Source organism: Epinephelus lanceolatus, chromosome 13 (assembly GCF_041903045.1).
Source record: "Epinephelus lanceolatus isolate andai-2023 chromosome 13, ASM4190304v1, whole genome shotgun sequence".
Taxonomy (NCBI): domain Eukaryota; kingdom Metazoa; phylum Chordata; class Actinopteri; order Perciformes; family Serranidae; genus Epinephelus; species Epinephelus lanceolatus.
Window position 1 is genome coordinate 5,010,294 of NC_135746.1, and position 20,770 is coordinate 5,031,063.

Consider the following 20,770-nt stretch of genomic DNA (forward strand, 5'->3'; position numbering starts at 1 on the left):
GTTTATGTTAGCTAATTTTACATTACGTAGCGTCATTAATGAGGCTACTGTAAGTTACAGTAACGTTAGACTAGCCCATGTTGAGGCTAGTTAGCTTGTCAGTTGAATTAGCATACTATATATTCAACTAGTTATCATACAACTAACTAGCCCTGCATAAATTAGTTAAAGTAATTAAATATTTTGTTTTTGTTGTGTTAATACCGATGTTAGCTATTGTTTTCCAAGTGACATTAGCTTACTACACTGTAACTGACAAGCTATACTAGCATAACCTGGCTAGCTTAGCATGTTTATGTTAGCTAATTTTACGTTACGTAGCGTCACTAATGAGGCTACTGTAAGTTACAGTAAGGTTAGACTAACGTTAGCTCATGTTGAGGCTAGTTAGCTTGTCAGTTGAATTAGCATACTATATATTCAACTAGTTATCATACAACTAACTATCCCTGCATAAATTGGTTAAAGTAATTAAATATTTTGTTTTTGCTGTGTTAATACCGATGTTAGCTATTGTTTTCCAAGTGACATTAGCTTACTGCAGTGTAACTGACAATCTGTATTAGCATAAGCTAGCTAGTTTAGCATGTTTATGTTAGCTAATTTTACGTTACATAGCGTCACTTATGAGGCTACTGTAAGTTACAGTAGACTAGCTCATGTTGGGGCTAGTTGGCTTGTCAGTTGAATTAGCACACTATATATTCAGCTAGTTATCATACAACTAAATAGCCCTGCATAAATTAGTTAAAGTAATTCATTTCCCAGGCATTTAAAATGTGTAAGCAAACAGTAGGGTTGTTAACTACACCCACCTTTGCTTTGAAGATGTAGCGCTAACCTATTAGCCCACTTCCTCTAACGGTCCCACCTCCTCTGTCTCTACCTGTGTGCACGGGGCGTGTTTTACTCCCGAAGGAGCCTCATTCCTGGTTCATTCCACTTCACTAGAAATTTCTAGGAATAGCTCACCGACAGAAAACTGTGAATCAAGGTAAGAGTGGTTTCAGAGTCTCGACGCTGTTGGTTTTATAGGGCTATTATCCTGCTGGGATTGAATAAAGCAGACTTCTCATGTACCTGAGGAGAAAAAAAATCCCATCATATGACTGGGAATGGTCCAGTTGGGACTTGCCGTGTCTGTGGTAGGCCTACACAGAGGGAAGTTAATGTTTAATTTGTTGCCTATAACTTTATTGTACTGCTATTGCTATATTAAAGCTGGGCTGACATTGAGATGTAGTCTGTGAATACAAAAACTAACAGTAGTGTTGTTTATGGCTCATAAGTAAGGCCTGATATGTGATAGTTGTTGCCTCAGGGTTCACTAATATCATTTTTGTTTTTATGCCAGATCATTTGCCTTAGTGTGAATTATTGTAACAGTAAACAGAGATGCATGGTGCTTTCTGGCATTGTATTTTTCAGTAATGTGTGTGTACGCTGATTTTGTTGTTAAAAAATGGCCATTTTTCATGGAGTGTGGGTGTCTTCTCCAGTGCTGCATTCCTCTAGTTGTTCTAATATTAAGTCCACTGTTTCAGTGCAGTGTTTGTTAGAAACAGCAGATTAAACACAGTTTACATTGGCTGCCTTTTTCAGTATGAAAGCTCCTTAATCCGTTGCATATTTGGTATGAAAACTAGATTTTGTTTTCTGTTGTTTGCATTCTGATGAGGCCCAAATTACATCATCGCTCCTTCCAACACTTTGTGGTCTTTTCTGCAGCTAGTGTAATAATGTGGGAGTCAATTCATCACCCTCCAACACATCTCAACAAGCCTTCCCTCAGCAGACGTGCAAGCTCAAAACTTTTAACTGTACCCTACAGCTGCATGGGTAGGGAGCAGCACAAAGAAAGCAGAGCGTGTTCATTAAACCTAGCCTCCCGGCAACACGCTTTCACACAGTATACATTTCCACTGGGCTGCCCAGGACAAATGAAACAGGTATCCCTATTGATAGCCCTGGTCTAGACGAGTGAGTGTGTGTATGAGCTGGCATTTCTTTGTTCACCACACACTCAGAGTTTGGGTGTGAAACTATGGCAGATTGGTGCAGTGTGTGGAAATTGTTGTTTTGCTTTGCTTCTCCTGCACCAGATTCGTGTCCCTGCTCGTCACACATTCCACAGCTGTACCCTCCCTGCTCCTCCTCTGCTCTTCTCCCCTTTCTCACCTGCCCGTTGCCTTTCATCCATTCATTCTGTCTCATTATTAAGATCCAACAATCCTCTACTATATTTTTGCCAATCTGTGCAGAGCCGTACAGCTGTGACAACTCTGCTGTGTTTACTGTGTGTTCTGCGGTCTCATCTATTTTTCCTGCTGGCACCAGCCAGTACATCTGCCAGTCTGCGTGTTCACTGATATCTTATTTATAAATGTATCGGCTCAGAGAGAAGTACTTCAGGGGCTGCAGTATCATTGCAGAGATACTGCAGAAGAAGCAGGATGAAAATGTGCTCCATTGCTGGCTACTTAGCACAGGATCACTGAGAGATCTGTTTGTTAACTCCTCGCCAAGTTAATTTGGATGTTCCCACAGGATGTTGAGAAACACTTAATCCGTTGAGTCATGTCTTCATCCCAGATGTTTCCTAATCTTCCAAACAAAAGAAACAAGGAAAGAATCAACATATTTTAGTGGAATCCCCCACCGCCACTATGTCATTAATCAGAGATAGTGGTAGGTTTTTCCTTCTAGTATTCTTGTGCTTCCTATAATGTAATACACTGTCTGACCTCTGTCTTTTTAGAACAGCGCCATGATCACAGCTGCAGAGTACGGAGAAACATCATGGGAGCTGTCGGTGCAGATCGATCAAAAAGATGGAGATGAGTCCATGAAATTTAAGCTGAGGGTGAAGGGAGACTTGCACATCGGAGGCCTCATGCTTAAGCTGGTGGAGAAGATCAGTAAGTGTCTCAGATGAGAGGTGAAAAACTGTTGTGCGGCAATCTGTCAGGGTGATGTTGCATTTACAGCATCTCAATTAGGTACCTTTGAACCTCTCCCTGTTAAAAGCATACATCCATTTGACTTTGTTTCCAGCATAGTACCTCCACCTCCCCCTGCTGCCACTACAGGTCTGTTAGTCAAGCCACACCCTTGTTTGCCCTGCATTTCTCTACACTGCACTGCCATTGTTTTGCCACAGTGCATTGGCTTGTGTATCCCAAGGGGCCAAAGTTCAGCTGGGATCTGTTATCTCTTTACAGTTCTCCATAAATGTGCAGGATCTAATAACGAAACTTCAGTAAGGTGGTTCAAAGAGCATGAGACATAAAAGATGACTAAATAGCTCGTCATCGACAGACGGATTTCTGCATTTCATGATGTCAGGTAGACTCATAAAACCACACATTAATCATGCTTAGCCACCTACATGACGGTGGGTACTTGGAGGGTTTGTGTTGGTTACAGATGTAGTGGTTGTTTAAATGTTTTAGTCACGCAGCTCCACCGCAAGACCCTTTAAAACTGACATATAAATGTATGCAATAACTCTGGGTGTGAGCCACCCCTTAAACTTGAGATATGAAGGTAATATGATGGTGATATGTTTTTCATTAATCTGTCTGCAGAGGCTCCTCAGGACTGGTCAGACCACGCCCTGTGGTGGGAACAGAGGAACTGCTGGCTGCTCAAAACCCATTGGACCTTGGACAAGTATGGAATTCAGGTAAAATGTAGATGCCAACGTGATTTTATTTATTGTTAGAATTGTACTGTCTTTGATATGTTATAATTTTAATAGTTTAAAGGTCTAGTGTGTATGATTTAGTTACACCTAGCAGTAAGGTTGCCATTTGCAACAATATAAAACTTCCCCTGTGTGCTAAGCGTGGAGAAATATGGTGGCCTACACCAGTGGTCCCCAACTGGTCCAGCCACTGGGTCCAGATTTCTCATTAGTCATTAGTTCAAGGTCCTCAAAGTTTAACATATTCAGCGTCACACTTGTGTTTGGCCATGTTATCAAGCTAGTTTGCTGTCTCTGTTATAGCTGTCTACACTCTACATCAGGAGACAGTACTACAAAATAAAAGCTTGTGCCGGAAATTCACTGTAGTTCAAAATTAAATTGTGATTTTTACAAACTTGTTTGTGAGTCACTTGCGGTTCATACAGAATGGACCCACGACCCACTTCTTGACCACGACCCACCACTTGGAAACCCCAGACCCACACAAAACCGTGAATTGCCCTATCTTGGGTCAGTGTTGGTTTGTCTGTTCTTGGCTACCATAGAAATAACATGGCCGACTCATTCTAAGGTAACGAAAACATGATGATTCTAAGTTTCAGGTGATTATTATTCCATTTCTGCCAATAAAGTCCCCCAAAATCTTATACACCGAACCTTTAATTCCAGAAACAGTTTTAACAATCCCAAGATGTGTATTTCTATAAAGCTCAAAAACCATGGCACATTTGAGTATTCCAATAAAAGTCATAATAATTCAAATACTAAGCAGATTTGGTGTAGGGTGGCCCCCTCACTGGAAGGTGTTGCCACTTCACATGGCACTAAAGCAACCTGTGCATTGTAAATATTAGTTTCAGAGCACATAATGCACAAGCAAGCATGGGAAGCCTAAAGTGGGACCTCTTAGCAGCAGTGCTATCTTTAAAGGGGAGCTACACCCATTTTCTAAATTCATACATGTTATTCCTATTGTTAAAAACTATCTAAAAATATAAGTAAACATGAGCAGCTCTCCCAAATCCCAAAGCTAAAGTGCTAAATATTGAATTTCCTGTGTCATATGGTATAAAGTTTGGTGCTGCTCCAGACAGTGAATTTGGAATGATGTTAAAGATGAAACTGAGTATATGAGTACATTTTCTTTCGCATCAAATCCATGATGAGAAAGATAAGGAAACTATGTACAAAACTAGTATAATGAACACACAAATAGGTTTGTTTCTATTTTTTGTTGTCCTTTATCCGCATCACATGTCTGAACATAGCTTAAAAATACACCCTTTGTGTACCTGCATTCCCCAGACAGGGGAAGTTCCCCTAAACCCAGCTTAGGTTGCCAAAATCTCCAAATCAGCACAATAAGAAAGGCAAGAGCATAATTATAGATTTTGCAGGTGTGAGTCAGATTTCAACAAAACACATTTTTGTACACAGGCTGACGCTGACCTGCGCTACACACCCCAGCACAAACCCCTACTGCTGCAGCTCCCCAATATGAAAACCATCAAAATAACTGTCAGCTTCTCCAGTGTGGTCTTCAAGGCGGTGGCGGAGATCTGTCAAATGCTCAGTGAGTTTCTCTCTTCTGTCTGTTCTTTTGTTTAAATGTATTGTGTTTAGACAGACATCTTTGATTGATCTAAAATGAAAACTCTCCCTACTTTAATATTCTCCCTGATCCTTCACACTGTCTCCTGGTGGCTCCACCTCAGACATCAGACATGCAGAGGAACTGTCCCTGCTGAAGCCTCCAGACGATCCTTCTAAAAAGAAGAAGAAGAAAGACAAGAACTCAGCACACGAGGACCTCTGGGACATCGACTTGTTTAGCGGGGGCCCAGCAGGCACAGGTAATGTGAAACACAGTGCTGTTTCTGAACACAGCCAAAAACAAAAGTTTCACAGCACCTAATCTCACTTCAGAAGCAATCTGTAGCATCTCTGAAAAGATTCAGGCTAAAGAAAAAGATGCATTGGCTGGAAAGAAAGGTGCTACACACAGCCCCTTTGTCATGTAGTGCTATATGGAGCCATTGCAGGTATGGTATAGCACTGTAATGTTTATACATTTTTGATCCTGGAGGTCCTTGAATGATGTCAGATGATACCATGGAAGAGTCAGTATGCTTCTAATTACACCTTTACTTAAAATGTGAGTGATTGAGTGAAATTTTGGTTTTAAAGATCCAGAATCCTGTACCAAATACATACTGAGAAACATAATGCGTTACCTTTTCAAACCTGAAATATTTCTGTGTACATAGAGGCAAAAAGGTTGGGAGCCCCTGCTTTAATGTGGTTTCCTCTGGAAATACAAGTGTTTTTATTCCTACACCAGCGCACTAAACTTATTTTAGCTGGATAATCAGTAGAGAACCTCTAAAGTACAATACAGAGGCTCAAAATGCTCTCCACTGGTTCTTCAGATTAGTTTAGTTTAGATTACTGAGGAATGAACCAGGCACATCAAACTGGTAGGAGTCCCCAGGGCAGACCCAGAACACGCTGGAGGGTTTACATATCTCATCTGGCTTGGGAACGCCTCGGGATCCCCCAGGAGCAGCTGGAAAGTGTTGCCGGGGAGAGGGGCGTCTGAAATACTTTGCTCAGCCTTCTGCCCCCGTGACCTGGCTTCAGATAAGCGGTTGAAAATAGATGGATGGATGAATGCATGGATGGATGCATGGTTGGATGGATGGGAAAGAACCAGTTGAGATCCTCTAAAGAACCATACATCTAGTGGTTCGTCAGCTTAGTTTAGTTTAGATTACTGGGGAAATAATCAGTAGAGAACCCCTGGAAGGCTTAAAATGTTCTCTACTGGTTCTTCAGCATAGATTAGTTTAAAAATTCCTGAGCAAAGAACCAGCACAGAACCTTTTAAAGAACAATAAAGGGGGCTAAGTTATCTTCTGGTTCTTACGCTTTGTTTAGTTTAGATTACTAGGAAAATAAACAGCAGAGAACCTCTAAAGAACCATACAGGGGGCTTAAATGATTCCATACTGGTTATTCAACTTAGTTTAGTTTATTTTACTGGGGAAAGAACCAGTAGTGAACCTCTAAAGGACAATACAGGAGGCTTAAAAGGTTCTTTATTGGGGTGCCTGGTAGCTCACCTGGTAGAGCAGGCACCCCCTGCAGAAAGGCTATTGCTAGAGCAAGCATTAATTTAATTTAGATTACTGACCTCTAAAAAACAAACAATACAGGGGTTTTGTTCCTTTAAAGGTTCTCTACTGTCTCTCCAACTTGCTTAGTTTAGTTTACTGGGCAAAGAACCAGTAGAGAACCTCTAAGGAACAATACAGGAGGCTTAGTTAGTTCTTTGTGTGGCACTTATGAACTGCTAAGGAACCACCATTTTTCTGTGTGTAGTGTAAGGCTGTTCTGTGTTTTTGGTCAACACAATATTATAAACTTGTTGCATGTGTTATTGATGCTTGGTGTTTGGAGTACTAAGGTGTTCAGTTTGCTTATTTCAAGATAAAACGTCTAATGATAGTGAAAAGTCCAGTTTTAGGATATTTATGTAATCAAATATTTAAGTTGATGGTTTCCAGCGTATAATTGATTTATTTGATGCATTTGAAACTTATGTTAAATAGATCTTTTCCCTGCAGACAAACAACAGGTGCAACAAATAACTCAGTTATTGCACTGAATAATTGAACAGAGTCGTTAATGTATTAGTTCCACCTGTGCTTTTGCTGAAAATCAGCTCAGAGTGAACTCAGGTCAGCAGGAGATTCATTTTATCTTCTGAATGTAATTCAATACTTTCAGATGATTGTCCAGCCCTAAAAGGGCAGTAACATTTTATTTTCCATTTGAGCTGGAGGAGGAGAAGAGATGAGAAATATCTATATTTAGTGCTGCAGAGATCTGACAGGCCACAGTTTTCATCAGTGAGATCTGAAAGAATTGTTCAGTATGCGGCTATGTTCTTCAGGGTTTCCTTAACACACATCCGCTCTCTCTTACACTGCAGTTCAGTTTCCACACCAGCCTAAAAATCACTTTAATTAAGACCTTTGATCTCTGTAGCCTTTAATGTCGACCCAGCTGGTACCGTTCGCGTTTCATCCTGCGCTATTTTGTTTTTATGAGTCTCAACCTTTCTGTCAAACTTTTTATTCTAACTGTTGATTCTCCTTTGAAAATGTTCTTTTCCTTTTATACGTTTTCCCAACCCCCTATCTGACAGTGAGTTGATCCCAACTTCCAAGTGCAGCTCCCCTTACAGTTCCAATAAATACATTATTGCTGTGACGGGACGCTGACTCCTTTTGGCAAACTTGATTTTAATCATTTATCTTCCATTCTCATAAAACAAGGCCCCATGTTCAGTAAGACCATGACAGCCACCTACGACCCAGAGAACGGGATGCCGATGTCTGCGACAAGCCTTTGGTTTGGAGAGAACCCTCTAGCAGACTCCCAGCCGAACCTGCCGCCTGCTGAACTGGCCAAGATGTACCAGCCGCTCTCGCTAGTGGACAAAGCGGTTAACAATGCAGGGTAATGAAAACTTGAACACTGATAAAAGAGGCAAAGTCTATCATCTTCTCCATGGGACTTTATTTCAGAAAAAATATGTACAGTAGTCAACAGCAGGAGACAAATCGTTTTTTTTTTTATCTGTTTGAATTGTGCCACAAATTACTCATATGTTGTTTGCTGATGTAAAAGATAATTTTGCCAGTCAAGACAGTTTGTCGTAGGTTTGTCGAAGTACCATTTAGTTTTGTTTGAAACCACTTAAGCCCTCTTTCCACCAAACACTTTCCATATGGTACCTTTGCAACCAAAAGTAACCCTTCAGATGTGGTACCTAGGCTGTAGGTCAGCTTCGCGTTTCCACTGCAAACAGTACTCTTTTGCTACATCCACAACTTTTCACAGTGGAAACGGAAAAAAGCATACTGAACTGAACTGCTTGGTGGTAACGGGTCTTTTGTGAAATACATCTCTCGTCTTGCACGATACGCACCACCACCATGGCGGTTACCTTGGCACAAATGCAGCATTATCTTAGCAGATTTTTATCTAGCAACTACTGGGCCCAGTTGCTTAAAAAAATAATCTTGTTCAGAATTATGTGGATATGGAAACACCATGTTTTGCTGTCTAGGATCAGCTATTCCATCTTACTTTTGTGTGACATTGGATTGGATCGCCCTGATCCAGGTACAAACCTTTCAAGACTATCAGTAATAATAACCAGTGCTCTAAATGTGGCTACACATCACAATACAGGCTACAAGTCATGTACAGAATATTAGGAAATAAGGCCAGCATGGGGTCACTTCAAGTGTTCTTATTTGAAGGAACAGAAAATCAAATGCGGGATGACGCAATTGTTAGAAAATAAATTTGACTGTGTCATTATTATTAATAATTTAATTTTTGTTTAATATTGACAGATATGTGGGGGATTATTTTATGAGGGCAAAATCCTTTATTTTATTCTATTTTTTTTAAAATGTATTTTATTTTATTTTCACTTTATTTTATTGTACTGAAATGCTTAGTAGGTAGCCCATCATCTTCTTTCTCAGCTTTACTGTACAGGTCAAACAAATCATACTGAAGATTTAATCCAGATCCAAACCAAAACTAGATTATGTGAGCTAATCTAATTTCAGAATCCTTTTTTTCTTGTCTTCCAACCTGATAGCCAAACTCTGATCAGATAATTGGGCTTTGGTCATTTTATCAGCCGTTAAGCTAAAGAGCAAGCAAGAGCCAATGCTCGTGAGTACATCCAAGTACAAAACGCGCAGCCATCGTAGCTTCAGCAAGAGAGAGAAAGTTATCACCTCACTTAAGCAACTTTTGGCTGTGTAGTCTTTCTACATACAGTCTTATATGTCAACAGTTTTATGACAAACTGTGACTTTCTTGACTTACAGAATTATCTTTTAAACTGACAAACGTGTGTAATTCATGGCATGATTCAAATAGGATAAAAAATATAATTAGTCTCTCGTCGTTGACTACTGTACAGGTTTTTTCTAAGATAAGGTCCCATGGTGAGCCACCGGAAAGGGAGGGATTTTGCCTCTCAATATGATTCGGACACTGTTTTGTACCCAAAATCCCTTTAATTGGTTGTTGCTATGATTGGCAGGTGGTTGGACTCGTCTCGTTCTCTTATGGAGCAAGACATTCAATATGAAGATAAGCTCCTGCTTCGCTTCAAGTACAACGTCTTCTTTGACCTCAATCCCAAAGTAAGAGACCCAAAATGTTTCATTTTGGAAAATTATTTTTGCCTTGTTTTGAATTAAATGTGAGTGTATGTTTTTGTGTTTTAGTACGACGCTGTCAGAATAACCCAGCTGTATGAACAAGCTCGCTGGTCCATCCTGCTGGAGGAGATAGACTGCACTGAGGAGGAGATGCTGATGTTTGCTTCATTACAGGTGAACAACACACCATGATTAGGGTTATGAGAGCGATATAAGGCTCTTTATGTGTAACAGAATGCAGAGTCAGCATTATAAAAGTGAATGCATATCTATAAACCACACATACAAAGCTATTAAACACTGAAATGACAGCTATATCTTTAACACTTGCATGCATGCTCTAATTTTAGAAGTAAAACTACCAAATGGCACTCATGGTTAATAATTAAAATCCTGATTTAAAAAAGGGTTGCAGTCATGAACCACAGTTCTCCAGTGGGCATGTTAATGTTGCCTAAATTAGTTTTAAGTAAAGTGCAAGGGTGTCATGGAGCTCAGAATATTGGGAACACTGGTTCCCAACCAGGGGGTCATAACCCCCACTAGGGGTCACCAAAGCTTCACTGGGGGGTCACAAGGCCTTTTTCATAAAATATAAAACATACAACCGGCTCATATCTCAGCATTTCATTCAGCTCTTCGAGGAAAATTAAACAAAATTGTTATTTTTAAAGTTTGGATTATTATTTTAGATATAAACTTTAAAAAAATCTCACAAGATAAGGGCATCTGAACACAAGCTATATTCTAAGAGCCTTCACCGTCTGCTAACCAGCCTCGTCCTGCATTAGAAAGGTAGATAAAATGACCAAAAAGCTCATGAACAATGGCCAAGAGTCAGGGTGAAAAATACACTTTTAAATATGCATGACTGTTAAAAAAAATCAGCTGTGATTCAGTATTCACAGGAAATAAACAGCTCAAAATTGATCCAAACTGTTGTTCTGTACATTTACTGTTATTTAATATAATATTTAATATCCATAATATATGTCACTGAGTGAGGGGTCGTCAGTTTACGCAATGATAGAAAGGTGATCCTGTAAGGACAAAGGTTGGGAACTGCAGATTTGGGAGAGCGGATTGTGTGTCCTAATCCAAAAGAAGACGTGTCGGGACGTGAGGAAAATCCCAGGGTGGGGGTGGGAGGGAGAGGAGGAGAAAGAGAGGTATATGAAGAGAGATTAAGTAGTGGGAAAAGTAGTACAGTAAAACTCATAACTCCCCATCAAAGAACTTTACTCTATCTGTGGCAAAGTTTAAGCTTCAACATTCTCTGTGTCTACATTTCAGGCCGTCTCTGATCCGTTTAGCTGTTATGTTGCCACGGCTGGGACAGTGATTCAGAAATCACAGTGATACAAAGGGAGATCAGTGTTGCACTCACCTACACATTGGTGCAATGGCTGGCACACAGGGCTGTGTTCAAACCTCCCTCTGACTCATGCCAGCCTTGCATAACCTCTTAAGTCATAATGACTTGTACTTGTTAAAATATTTGAACATTGCTGTGAGGAAAGTGAGAAGTTTTTGAACTTATGTAGTAAAACCTTTTTATTTCATTTCATTTTCAGTATCACATTTGTAAACTGACCATGTCAAGTGAACCACTGGACAACTCCAACGAACCAGAAATAGATGAAGTAGAGGCGGCCCTGTCCAACCTGGAGGTGACGCTTGAAGGCAGACACACAGACCGAATTCTGGTAAACATTGTTTTTTTGCACTGGAGTGAATATTAACTGTAATTTTAAGGCTTTCGGGTCTGTTACAGTACAACACCTGTTTTTTAAGCAGGAGTGATAGGTATAGGCCTCAGATGATTGCATGTCTTAACATGGTGATGTCAGGAGAAGACACAGGATAATTCACAGATGTTTGTCCCGCCCCCAGGAAGACATTACAGACATTCCAGAGCTGGCAGATTCCCTCCGGCTGTTTAGGTAAACCCACCTTTGTTCCTATCTCATCAAGATACCGTTATTAACGACCGTAGTAACATCTCAAATACATCAGTTAGACCCTGATCTTTTACTGTCCCTTAAACAATCACCTGTCAAGTGCCCTTAAAGGGTTACTTCGGTGTTTTTCAACCTGGACTCTATTTCTTCAGTTTTTGTGACTACGTGATGAATGGCAAAAACAATTTTTGAAATCAGTCCAGTATTGAGTGGGAACACTGCAAACAGCAGCAGCAAAACAGGCTGCAATTTAGTGTTAATGGGCAATTGTGCACTGTGAGTATACGTCGACTAAAGTGTTTGTTTTTGCCACTGACAGGCTCAGATTATTATTCTGTGTCTGACAACAGTATTGAAAGGATCCCTACAGAGATAGACCTTTTTATTGAAGAGTAAGATCCTTTTTGTTTAATGATTAGCAGCCCCAAAATCACTATCATCAAACCCGCCAGACTCTATTTAAAAAAACAGTAATTTTATCATCATAAAATGACACTTCATTCAAACGAGGAAAAAAATGAGGGCGTGCTGCACTGGGTTAAGGCACTGTGTAGTCTTCGAGGATGGAGCAAATAGTCATATAACGTTAAAAATCAATGACTGTGCAGCTCACTCAGTGTAAAAATCCATGGCACAGACAGGCAGTCCAAAAATGCATCCAAGGCACTCTGACTGTAGTTAAAAATCCTTTATTAGTGCATGGATAAACCAACGTGTTTCGACTAGAGAGTCTTCATCAGGGTGTAAATTGTATCGGAAACAGGTGTGCAAATTAAGAACTCATGTAGACGCCATGTGGCACAGGCACCAATGATATATTGGTATAGCCCTACTAGTCAAAAACCACATTGACGTCAATGAAAATACATAAATGTATACTAAGTTATTAATATTTTTATTAACAAGTAGGGCTGTAGTCAACCAAAGAAAATCTTGGTCGACTGAAGTCGTACATAATCTTCAACTTATTGATTAGTCGTGGGAAAAAAAAATAAAAAATAAATCTGCACGTTATATTTACATCTGCGGTGGTGTGTCTGTTTCACTCTGCAGTTACACCTCCAAAACACTAGTCGGCGGTGGAGGACTGTGTTAAGTGCTGTAAAGTTTGGTTGATTCAAAACACACATTAAACACACATTAAACATGGCTTAATAGAGACAATTTCAAACACAGGTACACAAATTGGCTTCACTATAACTCGCAGCATTCACAGACAAACACTTGTCTTTATCTGGACACATTTTTCCAAACAAATACAACATGCTAACATTATTAGCACAAGCCTATGGTATTTTACATTGTATAAATTAGCCTAGCAGCTAGCGACCTTTCCCTTGTGTCATATAAAGCCAGGGACAACAGCAACATGTAACAAAGGTAACGTTACATAATTTGGCTCCATTACAGCTCACAAGGTTCACTGACAAAACAACTGTCTTATACTAAACATGTTTTCCAAACAAATACAACATGCTAACGTTATTAGCACAAGCCTATGGCATTTTACATTGTATAAATTAGCCTAGCAGCTAACAGAGATTTCCTCTGCTCATATGAAGCCAGGATAAATCACACACAAGACTTAAAATGCTATTTTAGTGGAGGCTTTATTGTCTTCACAATTTATTGTTTCTTATCTGTGAAATTAAAGTAAATAAAAGCTTTGTTTCCACTGAGGGAAATGGTTTCAGTATACAGAAACAGACAGGAGGTCTGTGTCACCGCAATGCTGAGCGTGAGGGTGGGCGTGTTCAACGTTGTGTAAACAACGAGGGTGTTTTGAAAACCACCATTTTCACAGGTAACTTAGCCTGTCCCCCTGCTGCAGGAAATAATGGATTAATCCTGGAAAGTTATTGATATAGCACTTTTCTCCTTATGACAGTAACACGGCGATTATTCGACCAATAAGAATTTGGTCGGACAACAGCATATCGACCAAATAATCAACCAGGAGACTACATCCCTAGTAACAAGAAAAAAGGTTCAAGGCCAAATAAAAAGGAACAACAGTGAAATCAAGTAAGGATTGTTATATATTGTGACAAACCTGCACATTAAGTAGCAGAAAATGAAAAATATAAGACATATATGACAAAGACAAGAAGCAATATGTGTGAATGGACAACAACTCATAACGTGTATGAAGTTAAAATGTTTATAAAGATTGTTACTCATGATAACTAACAGAAAGATTAGGGGATATCCAATAATATTCAAAGGCAGGAAAACTTCATAGCTTACAAAGGATCACCCCCAGTAATGTATGTATAAAAACATGTCTTTCGTCTAGTAGGACTACACCAATATATCATGACTCCTACATGAGTTCTTAAATTGCACACCTGTTTCCAATGCATTTTACACCCTAATGAAGACTCTCTAGTCGAAACATGCTGGGTTTTCCATGCATTATAAAGGATTTTTAACTACAGTCAGAGTGCCTTGGATGCATTTTTGGACTGCCTACTTTTACGATGGACTTTTACACTGAGTGAGCAGACCAGTCATTGATTTTTACCTTTATGTAACACTTTATTCAAAGGCGACAGGAACAAAATAAAACTCATGGTTCGTCTTTTCACTGTTCCAACAATAACCAACTCTAGTTCAGTTAGAAATGTAAAAATAAGGCCGTCGGTGGCTTAGTGGATAGAGCAGGCACCCCATGTACAAGGCTGTTGCCGCAGCGGCCCAGGTTCGACTAAAAAAAAAAAAGAAATGTACAAATATGCTGGCTCTATACATGCTAAAATTACTGTTAATTAAAGTGGAGTCAGGGTTGTTTCTGGTTAAAAAAATGAACTTTCGCTTTAACAACAAGGGCAACCTCTGTAGGGATCCTTTCCATAATGCTGTCCGACACTTTGACTAATAATCTGAGCCTGACAGTGGCAAAAACAAGCACTGTGTGGATGTATGTGACGTTGCACAAATGCCCTGAGTGGTTACACTGCTGCCTGTTTTGCCGCTGCTGGCTGCAGTGCTCTCACTCAATACTTGAAGAATTTCAAAAATTGTTGGTCTCATTTGTCACTTAGACACCAAAACATGGGAAAAAGAGTCCAGGTTGAAAAATACCAAAGTTACCCTTTAAATCAGTGTAATTTGTGGCTTGCAGCCATGAGGTGATTTATGGGACAGGGGTAGAATATTCTCCATACATATTTATTATGTGTATTTATGTCTCTGATATTCGCTTTAATCATAAAATGGCCTGTAGGTCGTCTGATAATTGATTAATGGCAACAACCTTCTGTTGAGCTGCTCTTTTATGTATCTCATAACCCTCTGAAACTTTTATGCTGTTTTGCTCACAGTCTCTTACTCCGAGGTATCAGAGTCAAAACCTGTATCACAGGCAAAAACATTGATATGTTTTTTTTTCTTTTTGTTTTAAATTAGGCCCAAAAGACTAACGCTGCGGCCGTACAAAGAGTACTGGTTTGTGTTCAAGGACACCACTATTTCCTACTACAAGAACAAGGAGACTGCCAGTGGAGAACCCATCGAGCAGTTTCACCTCCGAGGTCAGTGATGAAGAATGCTGTGAAAAACAATAATGTGTTCTGTACTATTGGGGATTAATAAGTTTAATGTAAGCAGCATTCCCAGGATGTGTGATTATGTCTTTGAGCGTGATGAATTCCCTACAAAGGCCATTCTCATTATTTACCAAACATAATGTTATACAGATGCACAATTTGGATATGGAGGTGCATATTTGTTCTGGGAAAGTGGTATTTTTCTTCAAGTTGCCACAGTAATGCTGTTTTATTCTGTGAAAATATTAGCAGATCCGATCTTGCTGCTCTTCTTCTGCAGTTAACTACTTCCACTTCTTTGACAGGTTGCGAGGTTGTCCCCGATGTCAATGTGACAGACAAGAAGTTCGGCATCAAGCTCCTGCTCCCAGTTGCTGACGGGATGAATGAGGTGTACATCCGATGTGACAATGTAAGGCCCCCATCTTCATCCCCATGAGCAGTATTTATGTCTCATTTATAAATCCCTGTAAAGTGACATATATAAACGTGGGCTGATACTGTAACTGTCTTGTAATTGTTGCAGGAAACGCAGTACGCCAAGTGGAAAGCTGCATGTATCCTTGCCTCCAAGGGCAAGACAATGGCCTACAGCTCCTACAAGTCAGAAGTAAGGAACATCCAGTCCTTCCTGCAGATGAAGAGCCTGGCGCCCCCTCCTGGTCAGGCAGCTCCGGATCTCGATGCCATGGAGATGAATGCCGAATGTTTTTTCTCCCCACGCTACACCAAGAGGCACAAGACCAAACAGGTCTGTCAAAGGGCTACGTGGTGACTTTTCCAGCAGCCAGCAGCCTTACATGACTGTCATAAGTAAATATACATACATGTGCTAGCCTAAATCTGCACTTTTGGTGATTGTTTCCAGCTAACTGCACGAATCCTGGAGGCCCATCAGAACATAGCACGGCTGTCCCTAATGGAGGCGAAGATGCGCTTTATCCAGGCCTGGCAGTCGCTTCCAGAGTTTGGTATCAACTACTACATCGTCAGGTACAGTGAATATATTCAGGTATAATCAGTGGGGGAAAGTTACTAAGTACATTTTACTTAAGTACAGTTTTGAGATATTTGTACTTTACTTGAGTATTACCATTGTATGCAACTTTATACTTCTACTCCACTAGATCTCGAAGGCAAATGTACTTTTTACTGCAATACATTTATCTGATATTTACTTTTAACATCAAGATTTTATACAGAAAAGTCTGAAATTACTCATTGTTGAACTTTTTTTAAACAGTATATATACTAGTTTAAGGAATACTTCATCCCCCCCAGATGATGATTTGATCAGTAACTCACTACATGTTATGTTGAATTTATGAGGAATCTTCATTCTTCTTGCATGCCTCGATGGTAAACCCAGAATCCAGAATCAGAGAAAGTTCTTGATGAATTGAAGTCGTAGGGGTCCTCGTTTAACAACATTCATTCTTTTTCTGTAACCGCTTATCCTGTTAGGGCTCGTGGGGGGCGCTGGAGCCTGTCCCAGCTGACACTGGGTGAGAGGCAGGGTTCACCCTGTACAGGTCACCAGGCTATCACAGGGCAGACACATAGGTCCCGTTTATACGACAACGATTTCAACTGAAAATGGTTAACTGTAGTTGCGTTTTGGCCGATCATGGCGCCATGCAGTGGTGTTGCTTTGCAAATTTATACTGCCACCCATTGGCCTGGCGTGCATACTACAGCGTTTCCAGTAGATTTTGTGGCTCCGTGTGAACGGTATTCGTTTCAATAATGTTTTTAAAATGCAAAGGACAGACTTTTCCATTTTTAGAGAAACCATTGTCGTCTAAACAGGGCCATAGAGACAGACAACCATTCACATTCACATTCACACCTACGGACAATTTAGAGTCACCAATTAACCTGCATCAGTTTACAAACTCTCACACAACTCATACAGTATAATCCAAGTCTCCTTTATTCAGTCGTATGCCCAGTACTTCCCAAACAGACACAGAAAGTAAAACTTATCCATGCTCTCTTCAAAACCAGACTCCTTTGACAAAAATAGTAATTTTAACCTGCTGAACACAGGAGCTGCTTGTGTACTGCTGCTGCCTTGATCAATAGTTTGTTTGTGTTATTGTGTGACTCTGGTGAATCCAGAACTAACCCTTTAGAACAACAAAGTCACACAATAACACAAATATCAAGGCAGTGCTCAACCAGCAGCTCTCACGTTCATTGAGGTAAAATTACTGTTTTTGTTAATGGAGTCTGGCTTTGCAGAGAGCATAGCTGAGTTTCACTTTTCATTCAGTTCCCTGTCAGAAGGGGCTGTCTGTCTGTGAAGTACTGAGCATACGGTTAGATAAATGAGACTTTGATTATACTGCACAAGTTTTGTGAGAGTTTGTAAACAGCTGTTTTGATATAGTTTATAGGCATTTGAGAAAAGTTTCGTTTACAAATTCAATGGTCATTTGGGGGGGTAAAGTGTTCTTTAAAATTATAAACTTAAGCAACTTGCAACATTAAAATGCCACCAAAATTTTAATCAGGAATAATCTGAAAACATCCAAATACTTCTTGGGGTGTAACACACACAAAACTGGTGACATATTTACGTCTAAATGCCATACATGATGATAATACGGTTATTATTTTATTTGTGTTTCAGATTCAAAGGCAGTAAGAAGGATGAGATTCTGGGGATCTCCTACAACCGTATGATCCGTATCGACATGTCGACCTGTCTGCCCGTCACCACATGGAGGTTTGCCAACATGAAGCAGTGGAACGTTAACTGGGAGATAAGACAGGTGAGGGATCGTTGTGCAGTATATTATGATTTAACCTGCCCCTTCATTCAGGGAGGTTTTATTTTGAGTATTTCCTGCAGACAGTGTTACCTCAGAGACATAAATCCTTTGTGTGTAATTCCAGGTGTCCATAGAGTTCGACCAGAGTGTGTCAATAGCTTTCTGCTGTTTGAGCTGTGACTGCAAGGTGGTCCATGAGTTCATCGGCGGCTACATCTTCCTGTCCACGAGATCAAAAGACCAGAACGAGACGCTAGATGAAGACCTGTTCCATAAACTGACCGGGGGACAAGAATGAGGAAACCTGTGCTTCTTATCTGTTGTTTCTTTCTGTATGTTACAATGTGAAAGTGCAGCAGTCATCTTCTGTAGCATGGGTAACCCTACACACTGTGCAAGTCACTGCTAAAGAAAATGTAACATGGTACACTGTAAATTGAGTATTTTCAGTCACAGAACAACAGTAGAATCCACTTTTTGTCGTCATATATCCTGCTGTGAACAGTTCTAGCAATGTATCATGCACTATAGAAATAGTGGTGTTGATGTAAATATGTAGTCAAGATTCTCTCAAAAATCAGATGCATTGATATTTGTAAGAATTAAGCTTTTTTTTAGGTGAGGAGACGTCCTCGTTTCTAACAGGAAAAACATTTTGTAAAAAAAAAAAGAAATCATTAAAGGGTTTTTTGTATTTCACAACTTGTTTTACGTTTGTTCATTTGCTGCAGCACAAACAGAACTGAGGGTTTATCTTAAAGGGAAACTCAACTTGATTCTTAGACTGTGATGACGAATGTATAGTGGGAATTATTATACCCTATATAATGGACAAAGTATCCCACAATGCATTGTGAAAAGCAGTGTACAACCAGTGGTCACTAACCAAGCAATATATTCCATCACGCATTGCACCAAAGAAACAGATGGACTGTATGGGACAGACACTTAGACGGACGAGAGGAGATAGAGCAACTCAATTACAACCTGCTTTACGTGTTTAACTTATAACGACATGATTAACTTTATTTTACCAATTTCTCTCCCATGTCATAAACTGTCAATAGAATGTGTAGTCGTCAGTCCTCGGAGAGATAAAAATAAATTGGCAACTGATCTTCTTTAGTGCTTATAGTTACTGTACAGGGTAGGGCTAATAACGCTAGCTAATGTTAGCAAGCTGAGTCACTGCTAGATCCAATTTGTGCAGTAATGGCGTAACATTTAACATTATACATTAAATTCACAAGTTATTACAAGACTAACTGGTAAAGCAAACTTCAACACATTAAAGTTTAAACAAAAAAATGACTAATGTAACGTTAGTAGGACAGGTTGACATCGTGCTGCTCTGTCCTTCTGCCAGCGTAATGTTAATATGTTTATTGTGAGCAGAGCATCGCAACACAAACACACACAAAGTATTTTGTACTGTTTTATATTAATTTAGGGAAAATGCGCTCAGTATAATTTCATGTATTTATAACAAATATACATGTCAGTATTTGTTACGGATGGTTCACCAGCTGATGTTGATATGACATGTTTTAGTTTTTTGCCGCAACAATGATGTCATTAACTGTGCTGAGAAAGTGACACAAATAGTGTCCGAAAGTGATTTTTCATGCTGCAGATGAGCTCATTATATAGTCCTCAATATAACTCCCTATATTGTGAGGTGAATAATTTCGGACACAGCTGCACACTGGGTGGTGGCTTTGCCGCTTTTTTTTTTGTTTTGTTTTGTTTTGTAGTTGTCTTGCATCATTTTGTGATTTTATGTCTTTTTGTGGTTGTTATTTTGTCTCTGAGATTTTTTTCTGTCTTTTTGGGTATGTTTTGTGTCTCTTTGTCATTGTTTTGCCCCTTTAGATAATTATTTTGTGTCTCTTTGCAGTTCCTTTGCATCTTCTTGTGGTCTTCTTGCATCTCTTTGTACTCGTTATGGCTCTTTATGTGGATTTGTTTCTATAAGAGGGTTTTTTTCTGTCTCTTTGAGGTGATTTTGTGTCTTGTTGGGGTTGTTTTGCCCCTTTAGATAATTATTTTGTGTGTCTTTGCAGTTCCTTTGCATCGCCTTGTGGTCTTTCTGCATGTCTTTATACTTGTTATGGATCTTTAAGGGGTTTTGTTTCTGTAAGAGGGTTTTTTTTCTGTGTGTTTGAGGTGATTTTATGTATCTTCTTGGCAGGTTTGCTCATTTTTGTAGATATTTTGCATCTCTTTGCAGTTCCTTTGCGTCTCCTTGTAGTCTTTTTGCACCTCAGTGTACTCATTATGGATCTTTATGTGGTTTTGATTCTCTTTCAGGGTTTTTTTCTGCCTCTTTGAGGTGATTTTGTGTCTCTTTGAGGTGGCTTTGCCAATTTGTGCAGGCATTTTGAGTCTCTTTGCAGTTCCTTTGCATCTCCTTGTGGTCTTTTTGTGCCTCTTTGGGGTCATTTTGAGTCTTTTTCTGTTAATTTGAGTGACATTTTGCAAGTGAAGGGGGCCCTGATAATTTGGGACCCTAGGCCTG

The 20,770-nt window shown here is 39.7% G+C and overlaps 1 protein-coding gene across 1 annotated transcript; it reads left to right on the forward strand.

Moving 5' to 3' along the window:
- The first annotated feature begins 873 nt into the window (after positions 1 to 873).
- On the forward strand, positions 874 to 18,954 carry fermt1 (FERM domain containing kindlin 1). The gene is made up of 16 exons (XM_033648105.2): positions 874 to 994; positions 2,759 to 2,918; positions 3,588 to 3,685; positions 5,147 to 5,282; positions 5,425 to 5,562; positions 8,050 to 8,233; positions 9,846 to 9,948; positions 10,033 to 10,140; positions 11,541 to 11,672; positions 11,860 to 11,909; positions 15,336 to 15,460; positions 15,781 to 15,887; positions 16,002 to 16,226; positions 16,344 to 16,468; positions 18,111 to 18,252; positions 18,377 to 18,954. The coding sequence occupies exons 2-16, from the start codon at positions 2,768 to 2,770 to the stop codon at positions 18,548 to 18,550; spliced, it is 1,998 nt and encodes a 665-aa protein (XP_033503996.1). The 5' UTR covers positions 874 to 994; positions 2,759 to 2,767; the 3' UTR covers positions 18,551 to 18,954.
- Positions 18,955 to 20,770: the final 1,816 nt, after the last annotated feature.

Bases quoted from the DNA above. Each gene is read 5' to 3' on its own strand.
- fermt1 (XM_033648105.2), top strand. From the start codon at position 2,768: ATGATCACAGCTGCAGAGTACGGAGAAACATCATGGGAGCTGTCGGTG. The intron at 2,919-3,587 runs GTAAGTGTCTCA...ATCTGTCTGCAG, and splicing joins TAAGCTGGTGGAGAAGATCA to AGGCTCCTCAGGACTGGTCA. The intron at 16,469-18,110 runs GTACAGTGAATA...TTTGTGTTTCAG, and splicing joins ATCAACTACTACATCGTCAG to ATTCAAAGGCAGTAAGAAGG.